Genomic DNA, 25,586 nt, shown 5'->3' with positions numbered 1-25,586 from the left:
TTTGAAATTTTAGCGCACGTGCTAAAATCAGAAGAAAGAGGGCGACATTAAAAAAATTGGTGGTTGGGAAAAAATCGAAGTAAATTAAATACCGCAACTTTTAAAAGTTCTATTGCGTCATAATTGATGATAATCAAATACAATTTTTCGACGTCATTTAGTCATAAGAAAAACATAATAATATAACACGTTATTTAGTCCCCTGTATATCTTTTGATGTGTCGAAAACAGTGATAAATTGAGAGCCTGCTTTTATAAGAATGAACTATTTAAACTGTACGTATTTGTTATAATAAATTGAATCTTTCTTTGATGTAGACATTTATAAACCAAGTTGTAGTTTTTATATGGTGGCTGAATATCCCTCTTCTAATATAAACTAATTAGTATACTGTAATTGTATTTTAAAGTACAGTATATTGATTTATTAATATAGGCCTTAAAGTCTCACTCCTTTCCGGTTTTTAATTTTTATCTTTTTAGATATACTCACTTTTTTTCTGATTTAAATCCCTGGACCCCATTAACAATAAGTCAGCCATTTATTATTGTAATGTTTTATTCCGAGTATAGGCCCTGCTCTTTAAAAAAATTAAGAATGTAAATTATGACTGATCTTCACACAAAGAATTACAAAACGACTTGTTATAGCATTAAATTGCTAACATGTTTTTAATATCAGTATAATTTTTAGAAATTATGTGATCACCGTGTTCTATAGTGACATTTAAAACAGAATGAAACCAAAGGTAGGTAATTTGGTCTTTAAATTAACAATTTTTCTATCACATTGGTTTATTGAAAAGTTTTAGTTAAGCCAGGATTTGAAGCTTGGTAAAAAGAGACATGGTATCACCAAGCTACAGTTGTAAAACCACAATGCAAGAAATAACACAAAGTCGAAGACAAACTTATTTGTTATACTCAAAGGTAATTTATTTGCCTACCAAAAACATTTTATCATAGACTATACATTGATTGTGGAATAATTTATTTTTAAAGTTAAGGTAGTCTAGATACAGTGTTATATTACTCCTGTGATACAGGCATTACATGTGACGTAACACTGTATCAACATTGTCTATGATGACTGCACGACAGGACGAATAATATTTGTAGATACAGTACTGAGAATCGGCTATGCTGATCATTTTGAGGGAGAACAGATCCAAAGTTCTTGATCAACTTATGACATTTATCCTTGTTGTCTTCAAAACAAACACAATTTAAAGTTATGATAAAAAGTATTATCATAACACGTATAATTAGTGAATAATACTAATTATTAATAATAATTGTTATTAACAGCAGTGCTTGTAATTGTTTATTGTTGTATTTCATTCTGTGCGATGATCTACACTATATCCTTCATTTGAAAACAGGACTGTACATAAAGTCTATTGTAAAAGTCTATGATAATTGTCATTCATGTATATTGATGTATCAGAGAGTCGTTGCAGAAAATATAGGCGTAAATTAAATATGCCTAGTATAGTTCGCTTCCTTTTTACTTCTGTGTGTTGTAGTAGCTTTTAATTTATCAATATTTTTTGTTTAAAAATGGTAACATCTGTGATCAACAGGAAATAAAAAAATAGAACATGAAAACAATGTTATGAATCATCTGGGCGTTCTGGTGGTGGACCACAAGGTTGTAGCATCCTTTCCATTTGGTTAAATTTCACCCTAGCCCGACTTTCGTTCTCAGCCACAGCAAAGAAGTTCAGCATGTCGTAGTGGCCCATGTAGCTGCAAACGCTGTCGCGATGCTGGTTCGTAAGCCATTCCCATTTCGATGTATCTGCGTGCCCTGTTCCAATATACTTCGATTGTAAATGTTCTAATTGACTGTGAATATTGTACCGATCTCCCATTATAATAATATGTTCTTATCCGCAATTGCCTAGTACTTCAAAAGAGAATAATTTATAGGCTTTTTAGGCTCGGCCTACGATACGTAAAAAAAAAAACGCTTTCGACCACAATAAAAAAGTGACTACCGCCCTCTGGACATCGAATAAAAATTAAATGTATGAATATTTGGCACGTTTACAATATTTCTATATTGTTAATTGTGTTAATTGTTTAAATTATCAAAAATATTTAAAATAATTATTATTATGTTTAAAATATTATTATACTATAGATACAATACATAACACTTAGATTTTTTAGTAATAATAAATGTAGATTAAACAATTTTTGTAACGAGGCTAATTTCATACGGCGTCACCAACCGCGTTGTAATTTTTTATCAACGCGTCACCGAGAAAAGAAGATTTTCAATCGTGTGGTAAAATGCGTTTATTTTGTTGCTTATTTGCTTTAGTTGACTAGTACAATTATTTCATATTGTGAAATATATATTCTTTTGTTGTTTAGTGTGAAAAGAAAATGTATTAAGAGTATACATTCTGTGAATGGTGACTTCAAATGGTCAGTGCCGCTGCAAAGCAGCAAGCACACACAACGTACCCTGATCATTCGCAGCAATGGCTTCACGCGTTTCAGCATCAAGATCTCCTCTTGTTTTCTGTTGTTGTTTTGGTGGCGCGAACTTTTCCATTTTTGAATGTTATTTATTATTGTACTGTACTGTATTTTTGTAATGTTATTTTATTCCTATTAATATGTTTGTGTTTAATTATGAATGAACTGCTTAAAAAAAAAATAACAAGAAACTACCTAGAAGAAAAAGGGAAAAATTAATATTTAATTTAAAGTATGATTTTTTCATTTTTTTTTTATTAAACCGAACCATGTAGGCCTACTAGCCTAGGCCTAGGCTAGGCCTATGTACAGTAGGCCTAAATGGATATTATTAATATTACTGTACTAACTAAGTACCCACCCTCCCGAGCCTCCACCATCATTCTAAACTTTTTGAGATTTCTTTGACGTAAAAGGCGCAGGCGCACATGAGCCAAGTGTAACATAAACATCCCTAGATAATCAACCTAAAAACACCTAAATAACCAATACAAATAAATATAAGTAATGAAATCATTAACCTATAAATCCTAAATAAACTGAACATAAACTAACCTTCTCTAAATGATTCTGATTTCCATGGCAATATATTTTACCACTAATACTTCTTTCACATCCGACCCTGTAATCTTAGTCCAACACTGTGATTATTGATAATAATTGCTGAATTGATTTTAGTTTATGTTGGCCATATTATTGATTGATTTATATAATTATCTGTTTTAAAGGTGTGCGGGTGCATATGTTATTGACGATTTCTACTACAGTATACAAGTATAATATTATTTTAATTTATTACATGCATTTTTTTGTTTGTTACAGGATGATTCAATAAAAAATAAATGTCAGGCTCCCATGAAAATCAAGATGATGAAGGTAATTTGCGCATTTGCAAACTAGAATCTATTATCTATTGTTAATACATCTTGTAATGTATAGAAGAAGAACGTTTTACTACTGTATTATGAAAACATTAATATTATTACTCACACTGTACTGATATATTTTTCTTTCAGCTCCAAGGAGGTCCAAGAAGCTGGGCTTGGGTACCCCACGTCCTATGTTTCAGGAAGGTGTGGACATTGTTCAGATAAGCTCTGGCAGTAACCATGCAATATGCCTCTCAAGCGAAGGAAAGGTTTGTATAAAGCTCTGTCTACACTAACAAGTTTGACAAAAAAAGTGTGAGTGCCCAAATATCGTAGTGATATGACATCATCATGTCCATATATGGGCACATCACATTTGTTTGTCACATAAAGTTTGATAGTGTAGACAGAGCTATATTTGAGATTTAATTACAACAGTATTAGATGCATACAAAGTTGGCGCTTACAGTTGTGTTCTTGTGTTTGTGAAGGTATGATTGAAGTGAAGTGCATTGTGGTATATCTTATACATCCATGTAATCTGTACAGTGTTAAGATACTATACTTGTTATTGTTGTTTTAATTATTATTTTGATTTCATTTTTTTTAAATTTATTTGATAAACCATAGCCAAAAGGTAATAAAACAATTTATTAAAAATGAACTCTTGAAAAAAGAAATGTTAAAAGATTTTACTTTGTTCAATTTCAGGTATTTACATTTGGAGCTAGGCGTTTAGGAGCTCTAGGACGTCGTGAACCTAAGGGTAGAGAGGGGTTGACAGGTGAAGTAGAGCTTCCAGAGAAGGTAGTTCAGGTAGCAGCTGGCCAGCACCACTGCATTGCACTTACTGAAAAAGGACAAGTGTTTTGTTGGGGATCTATGGAGGTAACCTACACTATTTGTCTAACATTGCCTGATAAATTGTATTCAATCATTTTTAGAATTTAATGTAAACCATATGTTTTTTTTATCTTTTTAGTAGTAATTTCACCCACATTTATTTCTACCTAGATAAAAAAAAAAACCATCGTTGGATTTTTTTTAAAGAAGTGTTTACTTTTCATTTGTGTTACAGTATTACTGAACATTTGTACTAATCTGTACAGTGCTAGATAAGATTATCTTTGTACAGTTATCAGTAAATTAGTTGTTTATATTCTCAATTGCTAAAGGTTTAAAAAACAATATACGAGTGAGTTATAAGCTGTTTTGTGTATTGATTTTCCAGCCAGAGAAAGCTGAACCTATATCAACACTGTTGAATGCGGTTAGTGGCGTAACACAGACAATGGCTAATGATTTTGATGAACAACTACGGAACAAAGAAGCCATGAGAAGAGGATTTAAACGTCCAACTGCCATGGGAGCTGCAGAATCAACATCAAAGTCTAAAAGGAAACAAAGCGAAGCTAAGGCCACCAGGACTAACGGTTTGGAATCCACAGTGCAAATAGAATCTGAAATAGAGTGGAGAGATGAGACCGAGGAAGAATATCCACTATCTCCAAGCCAGGTGGAAATGGCTCTCAGACAGTCAACCACGCCAACTGCATTTGCACGCAAACTAGCAAGGATCTTATTTAAAACTGAAGATCTCATGCAGGCAACGTGCTCTGGTCGTACCCAAGGAGGGCGCCGTAACCAAAAACTCGATCAAAGCACCCTGGAAATAATTAAACAACAGACACTGGAGAATTACGATTTTCCTGCTGAAAATGAGGATAAAGTTTGGAGGAAGTGCTTGACAGGAATTGATAACATTGGCAGACATCTGAAATACTATGATTCTGGTAATAGGAGAAAGTTAAGGAAGGCACAGTTAGATGCAGGAAAGAAAGAACCAGAAGATGAGGAGGCATCATGGGATGGAGACGATGGAGAGGTGGAGATGGCCGAGGAAGAAAAAGAAGATTCTGAAACAAACAAAGCATCAAATCAAGCAGAGAAATAATTGTCTTTGATTGATGTTAATTGTTCTGATAGCCTCTGTACTTTGTGGGGTGTTTCCAATTAAAATTTCAATTTTTCATTCTATTAAAAACAATTTTTGTAACTGTCCTGTATCATGACATCCTTTGAGGAAATGAAATGTCTTTCTTATTAAAAGGTGAATTTAATACAATTTGGATTCAGTTTGAAGTTCAGATAGTTTGACATGGGTTAAGTTGTTTAGAACTACTGTATACACAAAAACTCTAAGAGTATTTAGAATCAAAGTTACTGAATTTGGATATTTAGTGGGGTTAAAGTTCATGTAGCATTACTTTATGTACAGATGTAAATACCACAGCAATCTGCACCAGGGGTGCGGAAACTGTTTTTGGGGGTGGTGGGATCAATGTGCTATTGCTAGAATAAGATTCGAGTGGACATGGTTTCTGAGCCAGACTTTTTTTTAGTTGGGGGAAATTTGTGCTCCATGAAGCAAGTATCTACCTTAAATAACATTTATGGATGGAATTTTAAAGCACTGTCTACACTATCAAACTAGTTAAACAAAAAAAGTGTGATATGCCCAAATATGGTAGTGATATACCCAAATATGGTAATGGTAGTGATATGATGGACATCATGTCCATATATGAGCACATCACATTTTTTTGTCACATAAAGTGTGATAGTTTAGACAGAGCGTAAGTGAAAAGCCATTGGCTATGCGATACACAGGAAAGACAATAATGGTTACGATTTTCAGTCCAAGTCTGGTCCCAAGTGTGTTTGAATTTTCAAGACGTTCCAATAGTTAGACAAAGTGTCTTTCACTAGTCTAAAATTTGCAGTACAGTATATATTATTTTGAAGTGTATATATTGATAATAAAAATGTACATTATTCAATACATTTAAAATGAATATCTTTTTTTTTTAAATTTAAATTGTTTCATTAAATCATTGTATTTCACAAATACCACTGTTTTTCAGTACACACAACTTTAAATTTGGTCTAAAAATTACCAACTTCATCTCCTACAATTGATGCATACTATAGCAAAATAAAAATCCAAGAAAATCATTAACAGAAAGTTTCACTTTTATTTCAATATGAAATTCATTTTTATACTGTATATTGATCAGATCATCAAATTCAACAAAGAAATAGCCTTCAAAATGGCAATCATATTGTACAAATAAACAGTTTTAAGCTCTGTCTACACTATCAAACTAGTTTGACAACAAAAGTGTGATGTGCTCAAATATGGTAGTGATATTACCTCATCATGCCCATATATGGGCACATCACATAAAGTTTGATAGTGTAGATAGAGCTCTACTTCATGTCAGGATCAAGACTGACTCACTAACATACAAGAGAGCTGTCAGCTCACAACACTAATACCATGTAGATAGAGCTCTACTTCATGTCAGGATCAAGACGGACTCACTAACATACTAGAGAGTTGTCAGCTCACAACACTAATACCATGTAGATAGAGCTCTACTTCATGTCAGGATCAAGACGGACTCACTAACATACTAGAGAGTTGTCAGCTCACAACACTAATACCATGTAGATAGAGCTCTACTTCATGTCAGGATCAAGACGGACTCACTAACATACTAGAGAGTTGTCAGCTCACTACACTAATACCATACAGGTTTGTCTACAAATATATAGAGTTGGAGAGTAGTAGTACTTGTTTCAGTTGCGAGTATTTGGACATCCGACAGGATTTGAACTTTGACCATCAGGATTAGAAAGCAAGGATCCACCCAGCTACTCCACTATACCATTTTGCATCAAATTAATATTTTTAGACAATTTAGTTTATCTAGGATACAAAAAATACAGTTTTGTGAGAACAGAAAACAAAATTAAGATGATAAAGAAGCCATCATGAAATACTTGGTTTGTACCTCCTATTTGTTTTCGGTTATTTCTGTGATGTGATTTAGTACTATCCGCACATTACAAATAACACGGAGTACAGTAACTTACTATAGTATAATAAGTTTAAATGATATTTGGTTTAACTTAAGAATAGTTTTAAGTGAATTAATCTCGTTACTACAATCTTAAAAATCCAAATAGATCTTATCTAAAAAAATGTTTTGTATCACAATTAGAGTAGTAACATCATAATTTATAAGAATTCATCTAAGATGATTGTTGTTACATTAAAATGAATCAGTAAATTGTTCAGCTTTATCACAAATGTAATCATGTTGATGCATGTTTTTATATTATTAAGCTGTAATCTTTTCTTTTTATTTATTATTACTCTATCACATCACTTACAAATAATAATAATTTGCTTACATTTTAATTGGCACATATTGTTAGGTTTTGTTCATTGTAGGTACTGTATCATAATAATGATTAATAAACAAATTTATACAACAGCAAAAGATTTAATATAAGCATTTTAGCAAGCAAAACTTTTCTTCTCATTATAAATAGAATTTGTGATTGTCAAGTTTTTGATAAATACAAAGTTTGAATAAGTAATTTAAATATCAACAAAATAAATAAATGAATAAATAAAGGTTGAAGATATGATTGCATAGGTTTTTGTTTACAGTAATTTGTGTTCTACAACAGAAACCTTTAACATTCAGACTTTATTAATAAACTTGGAAAGCAATTCAAATCAATTTAGAATGAGATTATTACGTTGTAAAAAGATAATAACTTCCATAATTCATAACATAAAAGATTAAATCTCAACTTCTTAAAAACAAATTGGTTAGTTCAAAATAATAATTATAAGTATTTCAAGCAAAACATGATTTAACAATGTACAGCTATTTTAAAAGTATTATACCCCTTTTTTATGTTTTAAACAAATTATTTTCAAGGGTTTGCCAAAGGGGCATATCTTTGATCAATATAGTACTACCTATCTTGATAACACAAGAAAGGCCTACATATGTTATATTATTACAATCTGAACCTATCTCCCAATATATGATCACTCAATAACAATGATGAAAATGTACAGAATAGGAAAAATGTTGTGGTTATCTGGGAAGTGAGGTGAAAATATATTTTACACATTCCTTGGGACAACGAAGTGGTCTGTAAAGTGTGGTTCCCACTAGAATGCAACGTAGCGACGCAAGGTTCTGTATTGCGCAATCACAAGTGGGACTCAACAGTGCTACAAACATCGCTACCAGAAATCATGGCAAAAGAACACTGGAAAACATAGTACAGCATGTACTGTAAAGTACGCGGGGTGAACCAGTTCAAAGTCTACGGCAACTAACATTGACTCGCAACAAGCACGTTTGATTTCACACAGGCGGGGGCAAACACAATTATTGGAAGGACATTTTCTTACATTGTGTCGGTTGCGTTAAGTACCATACCAACACCTGTTAAACATGAAATTTACAAGTAGGCTTATTCCCTAGGACCAAGATATGACAATACAATCATCCTTCATGAAACTTATGAGTGTGGGCTTATTACCCGTACTAGTACAATAATATAAAAATCCTGAACACTAAAGTTGATCAGACAAATCTAATAAAAGGCATGGTTTCCCAGAGTTTTCATTCCTTGCACGGCCGTTTACTATCACTGTCATCGCCTTCAGACACTTTGCGTTTCTTCTTTGCGGAGGTCACAGTGTTTTGATGAAGCTGTACGATGATGCATGTCATGTTGTCACACCCAGTTCCATCTCCTGATGTGTCAGGCGCCAAGCAAGCATCAAACAACTGTAAAACAATTATAACTGATAGATCCTGCAAATTCATGTAACTATCCTATGGATTTTGCCATACATGCCATACTCATATATTTTAAGTATTTTAAGACCAATTTGGGGAAAAAATCTAACTTTATATTAACATTTTTTGTTCCTTGGGTAACTTGTTGCCGATGTTCAAAATTTAATAACACTTTTGTTATACATATTTTTAATGTAATTAAATAAAAAATAAACTTATAAATTTGTAATAAGGTTGTCTGACAGCTCTAGAGATCTCCTTTATTATATTTTTATTGATTATTTAATTCTGCTTATGTGTCTTTATATATTTATATTTTGTATATGTGCCTGAGATGTGTAAGTAATATAAATAAGAATACCAAATAAATTGTTCATTTACCTCTTCGATAATTGCAGTCAAGGTCCAAGTGCCGCCCTCTGGATGGTCTTGATTAAGTCGTTCTCTTACGAAATCTACTACCTCTTGACTTGTAAGTACATTCCTGCAATACAAAAAAAAAAGTATTTTAACACTAGGTCTCCGATGGTGGTCACTAAAGTCTGACCAACACTGCACTTCATCCACAAATGACTCAACAGTAAATGGTCAATTTATTTATAATGACATAATACAAGTACAAAATGATCAAATATCTATGTATGTACCAAATACTTAGAATGGTATAACAAACTAACAAATAGTACAGTATGTAAATTACAAACAATCAAACATACTGTATAATGTCATGGAATATTAAGTAGAAGTTACCTTCTCTCTTTATTTATTTAAATATCTCCCTCAAGTTGATTGTTGTTTGTTTTTGGAACACATTATTAAAGCTAGGATAAAATGTTCTAAAGCCTATGCACAACAGTAGTCCTTCTTGGCTTCTGATTATGGCACTCTTAGACCAACTATCCCATGCCAAAAACTGGGATTACCCAGAGTACAATTCTCACTTCAAACAATTTCAAAAAACTTACCAGATACCATCACAGGCTAAAATAAAAAAGTCATCTTCTTCCGGTGTTAATGTCACTTTCCGTATGTCAGGTAAAGGTGATATCATCTGCTTTTCTAATGCTAATGATTTGTTTTGTTTATAGCAATGATCACCTGATATAAAAAATAAATTAAAAACATATTATTGTATGTATTGTACTACAGAAAGTAGTGAAAAATTAATGGCATTACAAAAATATCTTCGACATAAAAAAAAACCCAAAACAAAAATTATTAAAACAGAAAAATACCTTATTTATAAACACATTAAATTCAATCATCCAAATAAGGTCTCGAGTAAAGGTAATGTAATTTTTCAATGATCATAAATCAAAACTACATAGTGTTCTTGCTCTTGCCTAATAATCTATGCAAATAGGTCGTTCAAATCATCTTTGTCAACATTCTCAACTTTGAACTCTTACCTAATGCCCTTGATAAATTAAGGCCACCATTAACACGGCCATCTTCGGTCACTTTCCCACCCGCAAAGACAATCCTTTCTAGTTCTTCCTCGTCTTCCGGTTTGTGGTCAACGGAGAGGTCAAGAGCATTTCCACCTCGGGATAATACACATCGTGAATCACCGGCGTTTGCAACTATTAGTTCTTGGCCCTTTAAAATGGCTACTACTGCTGTACATCCACTGTCACTACCAGGCTACAAAGAAATTTAAAATTAGCATATATTTCATTTATTATACAATGTCTGATTTGACTCATTTTGATACAATACGGGAAGAAAAAGCACAGAAACCTCTATCTCGAACTTAAAAGTAAGAAAATAAATGTTATTTTGAATTGAAAGACAAATAAAAAATGCATGGTACCAAAGATGGCCCTCTCAAATTCTCCAAAAAAGGAATTTACATCTCAAGGGGCATTTTAAATTGGGTTAAATCCCAATGATATACATTGAAAAGTAAAAAGACTAATTTGATAATCAAAATAAAGGGAGATCAAAAAATGAAAATATATCTGGCAAAATTGAAACACAACTATCCCACAATGCATCAGGTGGAGAAGTCAATGAAGCATGATGTATGGAGACATTACGCTCTCAAATTTACATTTTAAATGCTCTTCCTATATTTTCTTTTTCAAACCACCCAGATATTTATTTTTATAATTCACAGCGGTGGTACAGTAATCCAGTCCACTTTTAACAAAATACTTTGTGTGGACTCAACTTACCTCCTCTCTTCCTGGAAACCCGTAGTCCTCCGTATCATCACCAGCATCTTCAGTGTCTGCATTTTCTTCAACTTCTTCTTCATCCTCCTCCTCCTCACCATCATCTTCTTCAGCATCATAGTCTTCCTCATCTTCTGAATCATCATCATCATCATCATCTTCTAGTACAATTGTTCTTTCTACATCAACATTTTATATTGTGATAAAAAGTTGTTGTTGTTGTTTATATATTTCTTTACAAATCATCAGTGATGAATGGCTAGTGTTGCCCGAAAGCTCTGCTAATTTTTCTGCCTGTTTCACTTTATCGTTTTGATTTAGCTCTTTGCTTTTTTTTTTTAATCTCTATTTAGATCCAGCCACTGATACCCACAGCATTGTCATTTTTTCAGTAATTTGCCTTTGGATTTAGCTTTTTGCTTATTTTATTTTGTATCTCCATTGAGATCCAGCCACTGATACCCACAGCATTGTCATTTTTTCAGTAATTTGCCTTTGGATTTTTATAAATTATCAAGTATATATTTTAATTACATACTGTATATCAGGTTCAAAGCACAAAGTTGATAAAAACTAAGAAGAATTATAAAATAATAAACATAGCCATAAATATACTTTCTCTTCCATTGGCATTCTGTTCTTTTTGGAAGGCGGCTTATAATTGTCAATAAATCAGTATAACCCCAGAGGGACTTGCAAAATCTACAGTTGGGGAGAGAATTAAACTCAGATTGCATCGAAGTCTGTGGGTGAATTTAACCTAAATCAGGGGTGGGATTACTTAAGCATGGGATTAGTCGGTTACTGTATATAAAGAACAGCATAAAATAAATCTGTTAAATTTACCTTTCTTTTTAATGTTATTACTATTTGAGGTACTTGTTGCACATTCCTCCTCTTCCTTTCCTTCACTGTCATTCCTTACTTGGGTATCTCCATCATCCTTTTCTTTAATGTCTCCGTTTTCTATCACTTCACCATTTACTTGTCCATTTTCTTTAGATGAATCGTCTAGTTCTAATTTTGTACTAATTTTATCATCACTTCCATTTGTTACCGTTTTCTCTACGTTCTCCTCATTTTCCTCCTCCTCAATGTCTGGTTCAGTGGAACCATTACTTGGAAACCGAGGTTGTGTTTTTCGAATCATTGGTGATAACAAGTCTTTTCTATCTACTTTTTTTCTTATTGACCTAATACTGCTGGGTGCCTGGCCAAATCGTGCCAAGAGGTCAGCTATAGGCATATTTGCTTCTTCATTTAAAAGGTCTGTTTCCTCATCATCTTAATATTAAAGAGAAAAATTATATTATACATTATAAATGTATTTAAAAGATGTACATGTACTGTATATTATTCAAAATTACTATAAGAATAATTTATTGCAGCATACAGGTATTGTAACTTACTTACAAGCCAAATTTGAAAACCTTTTTACTGTAAAATATTGTTGTTCTTTATACTTAAAAAACAAATATTGTAATAGATCTGATTTTTCAGTTAATCTTCCTGCAAACGGACACTTTAGTCTTAGTTCCCGAAAGTGCCTGTCTACAGCACGTATCCAGTAATGTCAATCTTATATCTTTGCATTATTACCCCGGTCATTGGATCGAACACGAATAGACAGCTCCCATAATGCAGTTATTAATCAGCACAATTGTGTTTAAACCTTAAACCTATGGTACCCATTTACCCCTGGATGGAGAGAGGCAAACGTAAGTAAAGTGTCTTGCTGAAGGACACATGCAATAAGATGATGTGACTAGAACTAAAAACTCTATGACCAATGTTTTATACATATATCATAATGAGAAAGACATACAATAATATTAATCATACATTACCTTCTTCTTCAGGTTCATCCATGCCTGCCATCTTTTTTAATTCTGTCACCACACTTTTTTCTGTTAGATGTTTATCAAACTCTAAAAATGAGGAGGTTAGGCCAATTTCGACATCACCCTCCTTAAATGATTTGTTTTTCTTAATGAATTCTGGCAAGTGCTGTGAGCAATACTGGGCCACCTCCGCTCCTAACAAACAAAGAGAAACACGCATTTTGATTTTAAAACAGAGAGGAAAATTAATTTATCATCTAAGATGTCACAATAACATTGATCTTACAAACTGATACATGGGCTACAAATACAATGAATGGATGGTATAGACCAAATTAAGCGGAGGAGTGAGTGAGTGGCCGAGCGGTTAAGACAGTGGAACCGTAATCACGTAGCCATAACATCGGCAGGGGTTCGAGGCTCACTCACTCCATGGTTCTGGTGGTAGAACGAGTCTTCTCGGATAAAGGACTATAAACCGTAGGTCCAGTGTACACAACTTGCTCGTGTGCACTTTAAAGAACCTAGTACATCTTTCGAGACGAGTAGGGGGTTACCCCGGTGTATTAGTACATCACAGCCACTGATCACCAACTGGGCCCTCTGGGAGATCAGTCTTTGACTGAAGAGGTCACCCAGTATAAAGATAAAACAAACAAACAAACAAGCTTTTACATTGTCCCCACTGTATTAATGTTAGAAAACATACATTTTGTCTGTGGCCAATGTTTGTACCTTTCACAATTTTCATTTAAAGTGGATGATCTATCTCTTACTTATTCACTATTATAATTTTACTATTACTACTTTTTGTTCGAGCGGTGTACTGAAAAATTAATTAAATTTAAAATGTTGAAAGACTTGTCTGTGTCTGATGATGATGCATCCAGGATTGGACGTAAAACTTTGCCACTAACAATTATTAAGCTCATATAATTTATTTATCTCTTATCTTAACATACTTATTATAAATAGAATATTTACATTTCAACAATTAGATACTAAAACCATACAGTGATGATAATCTATGTGTAATTTTCAACTGTTTTTCACTCATAAAATCACTATAAATTTACAAAACAATTGCATCATTTATGTACAAAAAGAAAATTCACCTCCGTGGCCATCATAAACACCAAATAATGATGTCTTTTCTTCCAGCTTTTCTATACAGTTATGTGCATCCTGAAAAAAAAATTATTTTGCACTCATATTACATTTTTGTAACAATGCATTGACAACACTAAACAATAATGAAATTTTAAAGTATAAACACATTTCTATTTTATTTATTTTTAAATGATTATTATAGGGCCCTCTATCCTAAATAAAAATTATTGTATTAATTTAATCTCTCTTTTCTTATCAATAATTAGGCCTATATTATAGGCCTAGCTAGATAAAGATATGCTGCCTGCAATAATGATGTATTTTAATGATTGAATACACCATTTCCATATCCAGATTCCCTAGGCCTAGCCGTCATTGTGCTAAGACATTTTAGTTAGTAGGCCTAGGCTCAGCCTAGGCCTTGCTAGTACCAGTAAACCAGCCGGCCCGAACTCACCTCTTGCGCTAACCTCCAACCTTGCATAGAACCAACACCGAAAGAGAACCTTTCACACTTGCATTCTTCCGAAGTTTTCTCTAGATTTGGTTCAGAAAGATATGCTCCCATGGTTTAAGAGTTAAACAATAAAGGTTAGTTAAAGGAAATTCATTAATTCTAAATACAGAAACACACGTGTTATTACGATTTAATTGTCTTCAATAGTAGTAGTAATACTAATATTATAATCTATTCATTCCCTCGCTTTTCCATTGAAAGAAAAAAGAAGTCAAAATGATGTCACACATGTTGACTGCGCCCTCTGGAAAGTTTATATTTTTATTTTCTTTTAAAAAAAGAAATCAAATTAGATTTGATTTGAATTTATTTGGAAAATCATCATAAAAAATACATACAAAGTGATAACATAAATTACGGACATTACAAATAATACATCTATAAAAGACTTTCCAGGATAGCCCAAAAAGAAAAAAAAAAAAAAAAAAAAAATTAGTATCTGTTATTGTTCACGTCCCTGGTAAAACGTTTACTGATTACAAAAAAACAAAATGTACATTAAACTTGTTACAATGAGTAAACTGTGGCCTTTATATGCTATGATAAGGTAATTCAACATTCATTCAAAATAAGACCTACATTGTACTTGATCAATCACCTATCGTTTTGTTTCACCTATTAATTTTTAAGCTAATCAACTAATATCATAAGGGAGATTGCTTTTCTTATTTTAAACATTATAAAGTTCAACTCTCCTCAGAGGGAGACGTAACTTGTAGACCTATTTAATAGTGGGCCAGAGCTTAAAATATAAACATTACTTTTTCATTAGGGCTCTAAAATATAATTTGTTAATGCTTAATTGTTGGTTTTCTAGACTTAAATAATGAAGAAAAATTAAAAATATTTACAATATACTTTGGAACAAAATATTTGCGGTTTTTTTTTTATATATATAACGGACATTTTAGAATAAAATGAACGTCCTCTAAACATAAATTTCACAAACGACAGCAGCGGCACCATCTATCTATTCAACAGGTATCCCCCTTTTCAGTTTCGAAAATCTCTGGTTTGCTGCCCTCTAGAGTTAGCTTTTTTATATATTTTTTTCTTGTTTTGACGATCTTTCTGCTACCAAGCTTCCAATTATGTTTCTCAAGATCTGGTTGATATTTCATTTGTATGTGACCGTAGTAAAATGCCAAGGTATGCAATATATTATATAGTGTTTGATTAAAGCTTGCCATTTCTTTCTTTTTATGGCTGATTTTTGCCTTATGTTTACCCGTATTCCGTTACAAACGTAAAGCAACTGTCAGTAATAAAGTTTATTTGTATATGTGTTTATATAATGTAAAACAATTTTGTGAAAAACACCTCTATTCGGGGCAAATCGTAAATTTTAATCGTCAATAAATAATTATCTAACTCAAATTAATTAGTAGTTTTCAATTGTTTCTTAGAGCCAATTCATACTTAAGTTAGTTCCCCTCCAAAGTTCTGTTTTTTTTCTGCTCAATGCCATTGAGGGGTGGTTTAACTGCAATAATATTGTTGATTGTACATGTATATAGACGGCGACTGAAAACGCTAGCTCATTATCTGTTTAAAAAAAATACCTATATCCAACCTCTGCAGCACAGATTTAAAAAATGAATGGAATTTCTATTATAAGTGTACTTAACTTACCTTTGTGTTATTACGATGCCTGAGGGAATAGACGCTGTGGAAGAGAGATTGGAATGTTCCATTTATCGAAAAACAATACATTTGTATAACAATTATATATTAATCTATCAAAATAGTTTTTTTTTTAAAGAAAATCCATCGGCCTGTCTTCAACATTATGAGCCTGTTCTCGAGCTGTTCAACCGGTTTTTAGCCATTAAAAACAATTATCGTAGGAGGAGATAGGAAAATCGAAAGCATCCTCGTATTATTGTGTGCAGCCGGTATCTACAGCTCACTATGTTAAATGTTAAATGTTAAATGTATTATTACTGGTCGGTCGGTTGATCGGTCGATCGATCGATCGATCGATTGGTCGGTCGGTCGGTCGGTGGGTCGGTAGGTAGGTAAACACTAACTTGAGCACTTGACTGCAGCCATGTATATGACCTTGTTCAAGATGGACATTTCATTTTGGCTAATAATGTTCATAGAGAATAACGTTTAAGAAGAAGTATATTATACTTCTGAATTTACTATTCTTAAACGTTTGCCATTATTCTATGTTAGATATTTTGAAAGAAAGTCAATACGCTACTTAAAGTGTCTCGGTATAGTTCAACTCTATAGTTACTATAGGCCTATATTTCCAGAGGCAATGTTTCCAGATATCGCTTCAGGTGTGTATCAAAGGCAAATACTGAACATTCATGAACATTCCCTATATTATCTTATCTAACACGTCACTCGGAGCTACAACATTCATGAACATTCCCTATATTATCTTATCTAACACGTCACTCGGAGCTACAACATTCATGAACATTCCCTATATTATCTTATCTAACACGTCACTCGGAGCTACAACATTCATGAACATTCCCTATATTATCTTATCTAACACATCACTCGGAGCTACACATTCCCTATTATCTTATCTAACACGTCACTCGGAGCTACAACATTCATGAACATTCCCTATATTATCTTATCTAACACGTCACTCGGAGCTACACATTCCCTATATTATCTTATCTAACACGTCACTCGGAGCTACAACATTCATGAACATTCCCTATATTATCTTATCTAACACGTCACTCGGAGCTACACATTCCCTATATTATCTTATCTAACAACACGTCACTCGGAGCTACAACCATGAACATTCCCTATATTATCTTATCTAACACGTCACTCGGAGCTACACATTCCCTATATTATCTTATCTAACACGTCACTCGGAGCTACAACATTCATGAACATTCCCTATATTATTATCTTATCTAACACGTCACTCGGAGCTACACATTCCCTATATTATCTTATCTAACACGTCACTCGGAGCTACAACATTCATGAACATTCCCTATATTATCTTATCTAACACGTCACTCGGAGCTACACATTCCCTATATTAACTTATCTAACACGTCACTCGGAGCTACACATTGCATGGATGGGTGAGAGTGAGATTGTGGATGTTCTATCACTGTCACTATCTATCAGCCAGTTTGTATTATTAATTCATAATCGTAGTAGTTACACTGTTACAGATCTCTGCCAACCCATTCAAATGAATGAATGGTGGAACATATGAGTACAAAGCACACATTTTGCAGCGGGTACGTACATCGTCAATTGAATTTGTTTTAAATGTTTCAGGTGTAAATCCTTGTTCTCCTACCCCATGTTTTAATGGTGGGACCTGTTTTCAATCTGTAACACCTGATGTAGGATTTGTATGTAGTTGTCCACCTGGCTTTTCTGGAAGAAACTGTGAAGTAGGTAGGTAGAGCAATGAACAATTTGCAGATTTGAAAATTGGGATTCCGTTAACTTTTCGAGATTAAGAAGTATAAAAGATGTTTTTAGCTTCATCTATATGTGGTTGAATAACAGTACATTAAAAGAATAATGTCTTGTCTTCAAGAGGATGTAAGCATTTTTGAATAAATTGGATTTGATGTGTTAATTGTATACACTCTATTGTTTAATGATAATTATTTTTGTGAATTGTTTTTTTTTCTATTCCGTATTTGTCATAATGACTAGATAATGATATAAAAATAAACAACACGAAATGTACATGTGCTCTGATTTTAGGCTATTATTCTTACTATTTAAAATGATGTTTTTAATATGGAAAACTATACATTGTTAATGTACTTTAAGAAACTGCAATCGTTTGAGTTGACTTTATTGCTTGAATTCTTCTGTAGCAAGACCTGAAGTGGTTTCAACTGAAGCAATGCATCCCGGTAAAACAACTAACCGATTGATATCGTTGTTGCCCACAATTAGTGAAACAATTGGTAATGACATAACAAGAGATGACGATGATAAATCAAAACCTGGTAGGTTGTGGGTCGCAATTTCACAATAATGATGGAAAACTACATTGAAAATGTACTTTAAGGAACTGCGGTCGTTGATTATTAAAACGCTTGAATTCTTCTGTAGCAACTCCTGAAGTGGTTTCAACTGAAGTAATGCATCCTGGTAAAACAACTAACCAATTGATATCGTTGTTGCCCACAATTAGTGAGATTAGAGATGACGATGATAAATCAAAACTTGGTAGGTTGATTTATTTATTATCAATTAAACAAGCAAGCAATTAAGAAAACAATCAATCACACATAAATTAAATAAATATATATTCTAAATAATTTAATTGCACTGATGAAGGGCTAGTGTTGCCCGAAAGCTCTGCTAACTTTTCTGGCTGTTTTACTTTATCATTTTGATTTAGCTTTTCGCTTTTTTTTTTATCTCCATTGAGATCCAGCCACACTGATACCCACAGCATTGGCATTTTCAGTAATTTGCCTTCGGATTTATAAATAATTTAATGATATATTTCCTTTTTTGTGTAGATATTTATATATTTCTTAATCATTTTCTTCTTCTAAGCTGTCATCCTCTGCCATCCCATATATTTAACTTTTCGATAATGTATTGTATTATTTATTTTGGTTAATTTTTGCTTCATTTATAGTATTGACAGCGGTCGTGATATCATCGGTGACGTTAAATGTGGTTTGTGGCATTGTTATTGTAACGCTGTTATACAGGTTGGTATATACGTTTTTGAGTTATTATTATAATTCTTTATTATTATTATTATTATTTAAATTTTTTATTATTCAAAAATTAAACATTAATTTTATGTTAATTTCAATTCAGATTAAATTGAAAGAGCGTTTTAAGAGGAAAGAAATATAGATCCCGAAACAACACAGATACAAAATAAAATAAATAAATACAAAACCATTAAACAGTGTATTTTAAACCAACAAAGACAATTGTGACGTATTCAATAAATACGTATGACGTCTGTGTAAAACGTTTAATGTATAAAAGAAGCTTATAGATTTGTATCTTTTTACTGAAATATAACATCATTATTAATGATTTGTTTTTATATTTTATATTGAGTTAATGTTATTTGTTTATCTTCAGATTACGTAGTCAAAATTTGAAAAGTGAAAGTAAAAAGGCCCCGAAACCAGTCAATGTATGCCATGTGTTTGAAAAGAATGAAGCTTATGGAGGATTTCACCAAGACCTACAGGATCCGGTTTATGTTGATATTACTAAATAGGACTGCAACGAAAATATTATAATCTTAGAGTAACTTTACATTTTTACTTGATAAAAATAATATAGTTTCATGCAATAATAATATAATATGTCTATCAGATTAGATGTCAGGGAAGAGACTATGTTAATGAGATACAATGAATGATCTATTGTGTTTTCAATGCTATATTGTATGGTGTTTGTAAATATGTATTATAGCCTAACTAGATGATTTGAAGAAAAAAAAAGAAAAGAAAAAAAAGGCAAGAAAAACTTTTAAAGATTGATGATAAAACATAATGATGAAGGATAAGAAAGTTGTAGTGTACGTTGTACAAAAGATTCAACAATGTAATATGCATGATGATCGATAAAATATCTGAAAGTAGAACGCACTTTTTAAATTTATTTGTAAGCCTTACGTAGGCATATTATTAACTCTAATTCTGATTATATAGGCTTATTGTTTATTCAAAATAATATTTGTCCAAAGATCTTCAGAGAATTTGAAATGTGTACTTATACAGCAGAATTGCTAATTGCTACGAGTTCTGTAGCAGTAAGTATTCAAATGGGTTATTAAACAAATAAGGATTTCAAGGTTTTTACTGTTTTTCAAGATAAGCCCCTTCCATTTCTATCAATATGTATGCATTACACCAATGGATGTTGAGTAATAGTCTACTTTAAGGGCCTAAATAAAACTGGAATAGGAGAGGATTTAGGAGTGTCGGGGCACGGAGATTAAGGTGTGTGTGTCAGTTAAATATTATGCTGCTTGCATGTAGAGTGTAGATTGAGTGTAAAAGTGTTCTATTTTATAATGCTGAATTAGTAGTGAGTGTATATAGAGCCAGAAAATGCAAGTATACCAAGACCTGATAAAAATAAATATATTTGTTATTGGCAAAAGGCAAAAATAGTCTTTTGTGTTAAAACTAAGACTTTTGGTTTGTGTAGAATTCTGTTGTTATGCTTCATTGACCCACGGCTTTCTTACAAAATAAGGTTCATAAAATCAAAGGGTATTTTTTAATACCACCCATTACACCTTCCTTTTACAACAGTGATTCGGTGAATGATTACAACTAGATAGTGTATACCACGATCGGAAAACACCCTCAATCGATCCAAGCTAAAATATTTTGAAATGGGCAATTTCAGGTCCAAAGATTCATTCTTTTTTCCATAAATTGAGTTAATTTTAGTTTCTATGTCACGCGTACTAATACCATTTCGTAACTATTACCATTATTGCCATTTTTTATTGTTTCGATGTTTTATCGCCCCAGGCTCTATTTGTTTGGTTTACTTTACAGAACACAGGTACGGTAATCCTTGTAGTTACTTGACAAACTAACAATACATAGGCCTACTTTAATAATATACAATTATAAAAACATTTTGATAAAGAGCTTTATAGTTAGTCGCTTAAAATTATTACTATTTGCTCATATTGTTAAAAAACACAACTTTAAAAAACACCAAAGTACTATTTTAAAAACATGTTTTCCTTAAAAGAGCGCCCTCTCATCAAGAATATAATAATATTAAGAGTCTGTTTCCTTGTACAAGTTAATATCATACAAGTTATGTTTTACAATGTTTCAAAAGATTTTCATATTACTCAATATCTATGTCATCGCAGTTGTACATTGCGAAGGTACAGTATACAAAAATAAACATATTTAACATTTTGATAATAAAAAAAATGTAGGCATTAACTTCTAATAACTAATCTGTTCACTTCTCACTGCATTTGTCTTACCGATAGCTTGTGCAGAATTTTCTGTTGGATCGTCAAACTATAAAGCAACGTTTGTAATTGTAACACACTTCAGCGAATTCAAAAATTGGAATGAACTTAAAGTATTGTGTGATGAAGATTATAATCTTGTGAGTATAACAACTGAAGAAGAAAACAATGCTATATTGGATATCTTGCAGGAAAATTGTGCAAATGGAGTCTATGCCATTGGGTTATCACGTGAGAGTGGATCAGATAGATCAATGCCATCCAGCTGGAACTGGGAATCTGCAGAGACTGTTGAGTATTTATACTGGGCATCTGGTGAACCTAATGTAGTTGATAACCAATGTGCATTTGGTTATATAATAAACTCTGATGGTAGGTGGAGAGACTTCGGTTGTTCTGAAGAGCTTGGACGCTGGAAAGACAGCAATGGGTATGGATATATATGTAAGAAAACAATTCCAAGTAAGTGAAACGGTTGTAGTTCCTGTAGCATCTGTATGTAACAATGCTCTTTACTTTAAAAAAATTGTTTTTTTTAAACAAGCATAGTTCAAATTTAGAAGTAATATTAATATTTAGATTATTTTAAAAAAAATCTAAAAATTGTACAGGATATAGTTCAGCTCTAATAGTAATTAATAGATTAATAGTAATACTTTAGAGATAGTAGAAATAAACTAAAACGTGAATATCCGCAAGGTATAAAATATATCGTAGTTGTTTTGACCAACTTCTGAAGAATAGCAAAACAGGAATTCTATTCGGAATAGCTTTTGCATTTTAAAACTTTACAGCGTATATTGCAATAAAGCTTTACATTTTTAAGTTATAAGATAATGTTTTGTGATTGTTCCTTTATATTAATAAGAATAGATTTTCTCGATTGGGTTATGATTAGTCATATTTACATTACATTAATTTGTAGCAACTCCTCAGGTAACTTCAACTGTTTTGGACGCATCAAATGACGTCACGATGCATCCTGGTACAACAACTAATCAATTGATATCGTTGATACCTACGATTACTATCGGTAATTATAACACGAGTTAAAATCAAAGTGATTCCAACATTCACACTTACTGAACAACATTGACGGAAAAACATGTCATGGCAATATGAGATAAACGTCATACCGTATTTGAAATTATATTTCCAATGTATTGTCAATAGATTTTATTGGAAGTTAGCCTACTTAGTATTTTGATTTCAGACATCTAGTACATTCTTTACAGAATTAGTTCATAAAAAGGTTTATGCGTATTTACATAAATAAATCATTTACTGTGTTTCCTGTTGGTTTGTCTGATTTGTTCTAATTTATCCAGCAAATCCTCCAGTAATTTCAACTCTTGAGGAAGCAACTGACGTCACTTATCAGGGAACTATCGATAATGATTTAACAATTACTGATGATATCAGGATGACTGATTGTTGCTTAGTAAACGAAGATGAATCAAAATTTGGTAGGTTGTAAAATTTAGTTACATAATTTTGATAATGTGTACTGTTACATAGTAGTAGTTTTCTGAATAAAGATGGCAATGCTACTATATACTATTGTTTATTTCAGACTTGACTGCGGTAGTGATATCATCTGTAACATTAAATGTGGTTTTTGCTGTTGTTATAGTAATGCTGTTACATAGGTAGGAATAAAAAACTAATCTGTTTGGTATCTTGATTGCCAGAATTAAAGTATTTAAGTTCATAAAAAAAAACTTTCCTCTAACGTTTTGGTGTTAATACAATGAGTAAACTACCACGTGTGTTCCACATGTGTATCTCATAGTATCATATAGACCTACCATAGCATTACCCATAATCTTACATGATACAAGCACCACAATGTGATACAAATGAAATGATATATTATCAAACATTCCTATGATACTAGACACATATTTATGTACATATATTTATCTTCAGATTTCATGACCAACTCTTTTGTAAATCTGAAAGCGATTTGAAAACATCAGAAAAGTCACAGAAACCAGCCAATGTTTGTCACGTGATTGAAGAGAATGCAGCGTATGGAGGATTCAACGAAGACGTGCAACAACCTGTTTATGTTGAGGTTGCAGAATAAATGTAGACAAATAATATAAAAAATTAAATTGTCATTGCATATTATTTACTTTTAGTTAAACTAACGTTATATAGATGTTAATAGATAAGTAGAATATAAAGCTAAAATGTGGATAACAAGATACAAAAATAATGTCTTAAGAAGCCTCTGAAATATAATCATAAATAATCAATTTGAAAACAAGTGTTAAAATGTAAATTAAAAATGCTTGTGAGCTCTACACTTAAAAGAGTTAGGCAGATGAGTATTGTGATGGCCTTCATTACTACAATAAAGGTTTTGTTTTCGTTAGCATAAAGTAATAGTTGCGTTTTATGTATTGCGTATACAGCACTGATGCACAACCATTTCACTTCAGCATCTTTGTGGGTTTTTTGTTTTCCCCTCTTTAGTACTATTGCTGTATTGTCTGATGGTTGACTAACGTTCTGAAAACGATTACACTCGCAAGCTTAAACTGGAAGTAAAATACATATTGAAGATTATTTCCTCAATAACCTATTTAATCTTTGATGTAAAAAGTCTCGATTTACTCGTTATTTCACTTATAATCACAGCGATCTATGTAATAAATATCTTAGTTTAAGTATTATAAAATACAGTAGAATATCTTTTTGGGACACAGTATCAAAAGGTGACACTTTCCTGTAAAACGAAAGAAGGGAATATGTTTTTAAAATATGGCCAATCCGCCAACCCGTATTTAGTGGTGTTTTTTTTCTCCAAAAAGAGTAAAATAAGTAAAGTTTTTTTGCTATAACAACTTGGAGAGTAAATAATTTATGAACATCGGATAACAAACGGCGACCTCCCACACCAAGTAAAATGTATTTTTATTTCATATTTATTTATATTGTGAAATGTATATCAAAAGCGAGTTTCTGTACATAGCAGGTTTCCAGAATGTTTATCAGAATCTGGGTAATACGCAGGTCTTCCTTGTTGTTATACCTGAATAACTTACAATGCAAACCGTACTAAATATACTGAAAGGTAAAGGTAAACATTTTGATAAAGGACCTCTATATGACTATTATTTGGTTGATGTTAAGAAACCACAACTTAAAAAACACCAAAGGACTATTTTAAAATCATGTTTCCTTAAAAGAGCGCCCTCTTATCAAGATATAATATTAAGAGTATGTTTCCTTATAGAAGCTAATATCATACAAGTTATGTTTTACAATGTTTCAAAAGATTTTCCTAATACTCAATATCTATGTCATCGCAGTTGTACATTGCCAAGGTACAGTATAAAAAACAAATATTGTTAAAATTTTGATAAAAAAAAACCTGTAAGCATTAACTTCTAATAACTAAAACTGTCCTTCTCACTGCATGTTTCTTACCGATAGCTTGTGCAGAATTTTCTGTTGGATCGTCAAACTATAAAGCAACGTTTGTACTTGTTACCGACTTCAGGGAATTCAAAACTTGGAATGAACTTAAAGGATTGTGTGATGACGGTTATAGTCTTGTGAGTATAAACACTGCAGCAGAAAACAATGCTATATTGGATATCCTGCAGGAAAACTGTACAAATGGAGTCTATGCCATTGGGTTGTCACGTGAGAGTGGATCAGATAGAACGATGCCATCCAGCTGGAACTGGGAATCTGGAGAGACTGTTGAGTATTTATACTGGGGATCTGGTGAACCTAATGTAGGAGATAACCAATGTGCATTTGGTTATATAACAAACTCTGATGGTAGGTGGGGTGAAGGGAGTTGTTCTGACACACTAACAGACAGCGATGGGTATGGGTATATATGTGAGAAAACAGTTCCAAGTAAGTGAAACAGTTGTAGTTCCTATAGCATCTGTATGTAACAATGCTCTTTACTTAAAAGACATTGGGTTTT

At 32.3% G+C, this 25,586-nt stretch overlaps 4 protein-coding genes and 1 long non-coding RNA gene across 6 annotated transcripts; 4 read left to right on the top strand and 1 right to left on the bottom strand.

Moving 5' to 3' along the window:
• The first annotated feature begins 2,257 nt into the window (after positions 1–2,257).
• Positions 2,258–6,138, top strand: LOC140062504 (uncharacterized). 2 transcript variants are annotated; one of them, XM_072108756.1, is made up of 5 exons: positions 2,258–2,293; positions 3,313–3,366; positions 3,507–3,628; positions 4,071–4,247; positions 4,591–6,138. In XM_072108756.1, the coding sequence occupies exons 2-5, from the start codon at positions 3,333–3,335 to the stop codon at positions 5,311–5,313; spliced, it is 1,056 nt and encodes a 351-aa protein (XP_071964857.1). In that variant the 5' UTR covers positions 2,258–2,293; positions 3,313–3,332; the 3' UTR covers positions 5,314–6,138. The 2 variants fall into 2 exon arrangements, with proteins under 2 accessions (XP_071964857.1, XP_071964858.1); XM_072108757.1 differs by lacking the exon at positions 2,258–2,293 and adding an exon at positions 2,653–2,722.
• A 1,462-nt stretch (positions 6,139–7,600) lies between these two features.
• On the bottom strand, positions 7,601–14,856 carry LOC140063186 (protein phosphatase 1G-like). Its single transcript, XM_072109666.1, has 9 exons — positions 14,623–14,856; positions 14,171–14,240; positions 13,062–13,250; positions 12,061–12,498; positions 11,215–11,393; positions 10,447–10,681; positions 10,003–10,135; positions 9,419–9,521; positions 7,601–9,025 (listed from the first exon to the last, which is right to left on the bottom strand). The coding sequence occupies exons 1-9, from the start codon at positions 14,731–14,733 to the stop codon at positions 8,858–8,860; spliced, it is 1,626 nt and encodes a 541-aa protein (XP_071965767.1). The 5' UTR covers positions 14,734–14,856; the 3' UTR covers positions 7,601–8,857.
• A 3,128-nt stretch (positions 14,857–17,984) lies between these two features.
• Positions 17,985–18,791, top strand: LOC140062968 (uncharacterized). The gene is made up of 3 exons (XR_011847564.1): positions 17,985–18,081; positions 18,516–18,650; positions 18,757–18,791. It is a non-coding gene; the product is annotated as an uncharacterized lncRNA (long non-coding RNA).
• A 3,097-nt stretch (positions 18,792–21,888) lies between these two features.
• LOC140062060 (uncharacterized) lies at positions 21,889–23,782 on the top strand. The gene is made up of 5 exons (XM_072108103.1): positions 21,889–22,096; positions 22,560–22,667; positions 22,963–23,100; positions 23,208–23,283; positions 23,564–23,782. Exons 1-5 carry the CDS (start codon positions 21,889–21,891, stop codon positions 23,721–23,723), a joined length of 690 nt encoding a protein of 229 aa, XP_071964204.1. The 3' UTR covers positions 23,724–23,782.
• Positions 23,783–24,908: 1,126 nt separating this feature from the next.
• LOC140062058 (chondrolectin-like) lies at positions 24,909–25,521 on the top strand. The gene is made up of 2 exons (XM_072108102.1): positions 24,909–24,969; positions 25,079–25,521. Exons 1-2 carry the CDS (start codon positions 24,909–24,911, stop codon positions 25,519–25,521), a joined length of 504 nt encoding a protein of 167 aa, XP_071964203.1.
• Positions 25,522–25,586: the final 65 nt, after the last annotated feature.

Source organism: Antedon mediterranea, chromosome 11 (genome assembly GCF_964355755.1).
Source record: "Antedon mediterranea chromosome 11, ecAntMedi1.1, whole genome shotgun sequence".
Classification (NCBI taxonomy): Eukaryota; Metazoa; Echinodermata; class Crinoidea; order Comatulida; family Antedonidae; genus Antedon; species Antedon mediterranea.
This window is presented reverse-complemented; position numbering and strand designations above follow the sequence as displayed.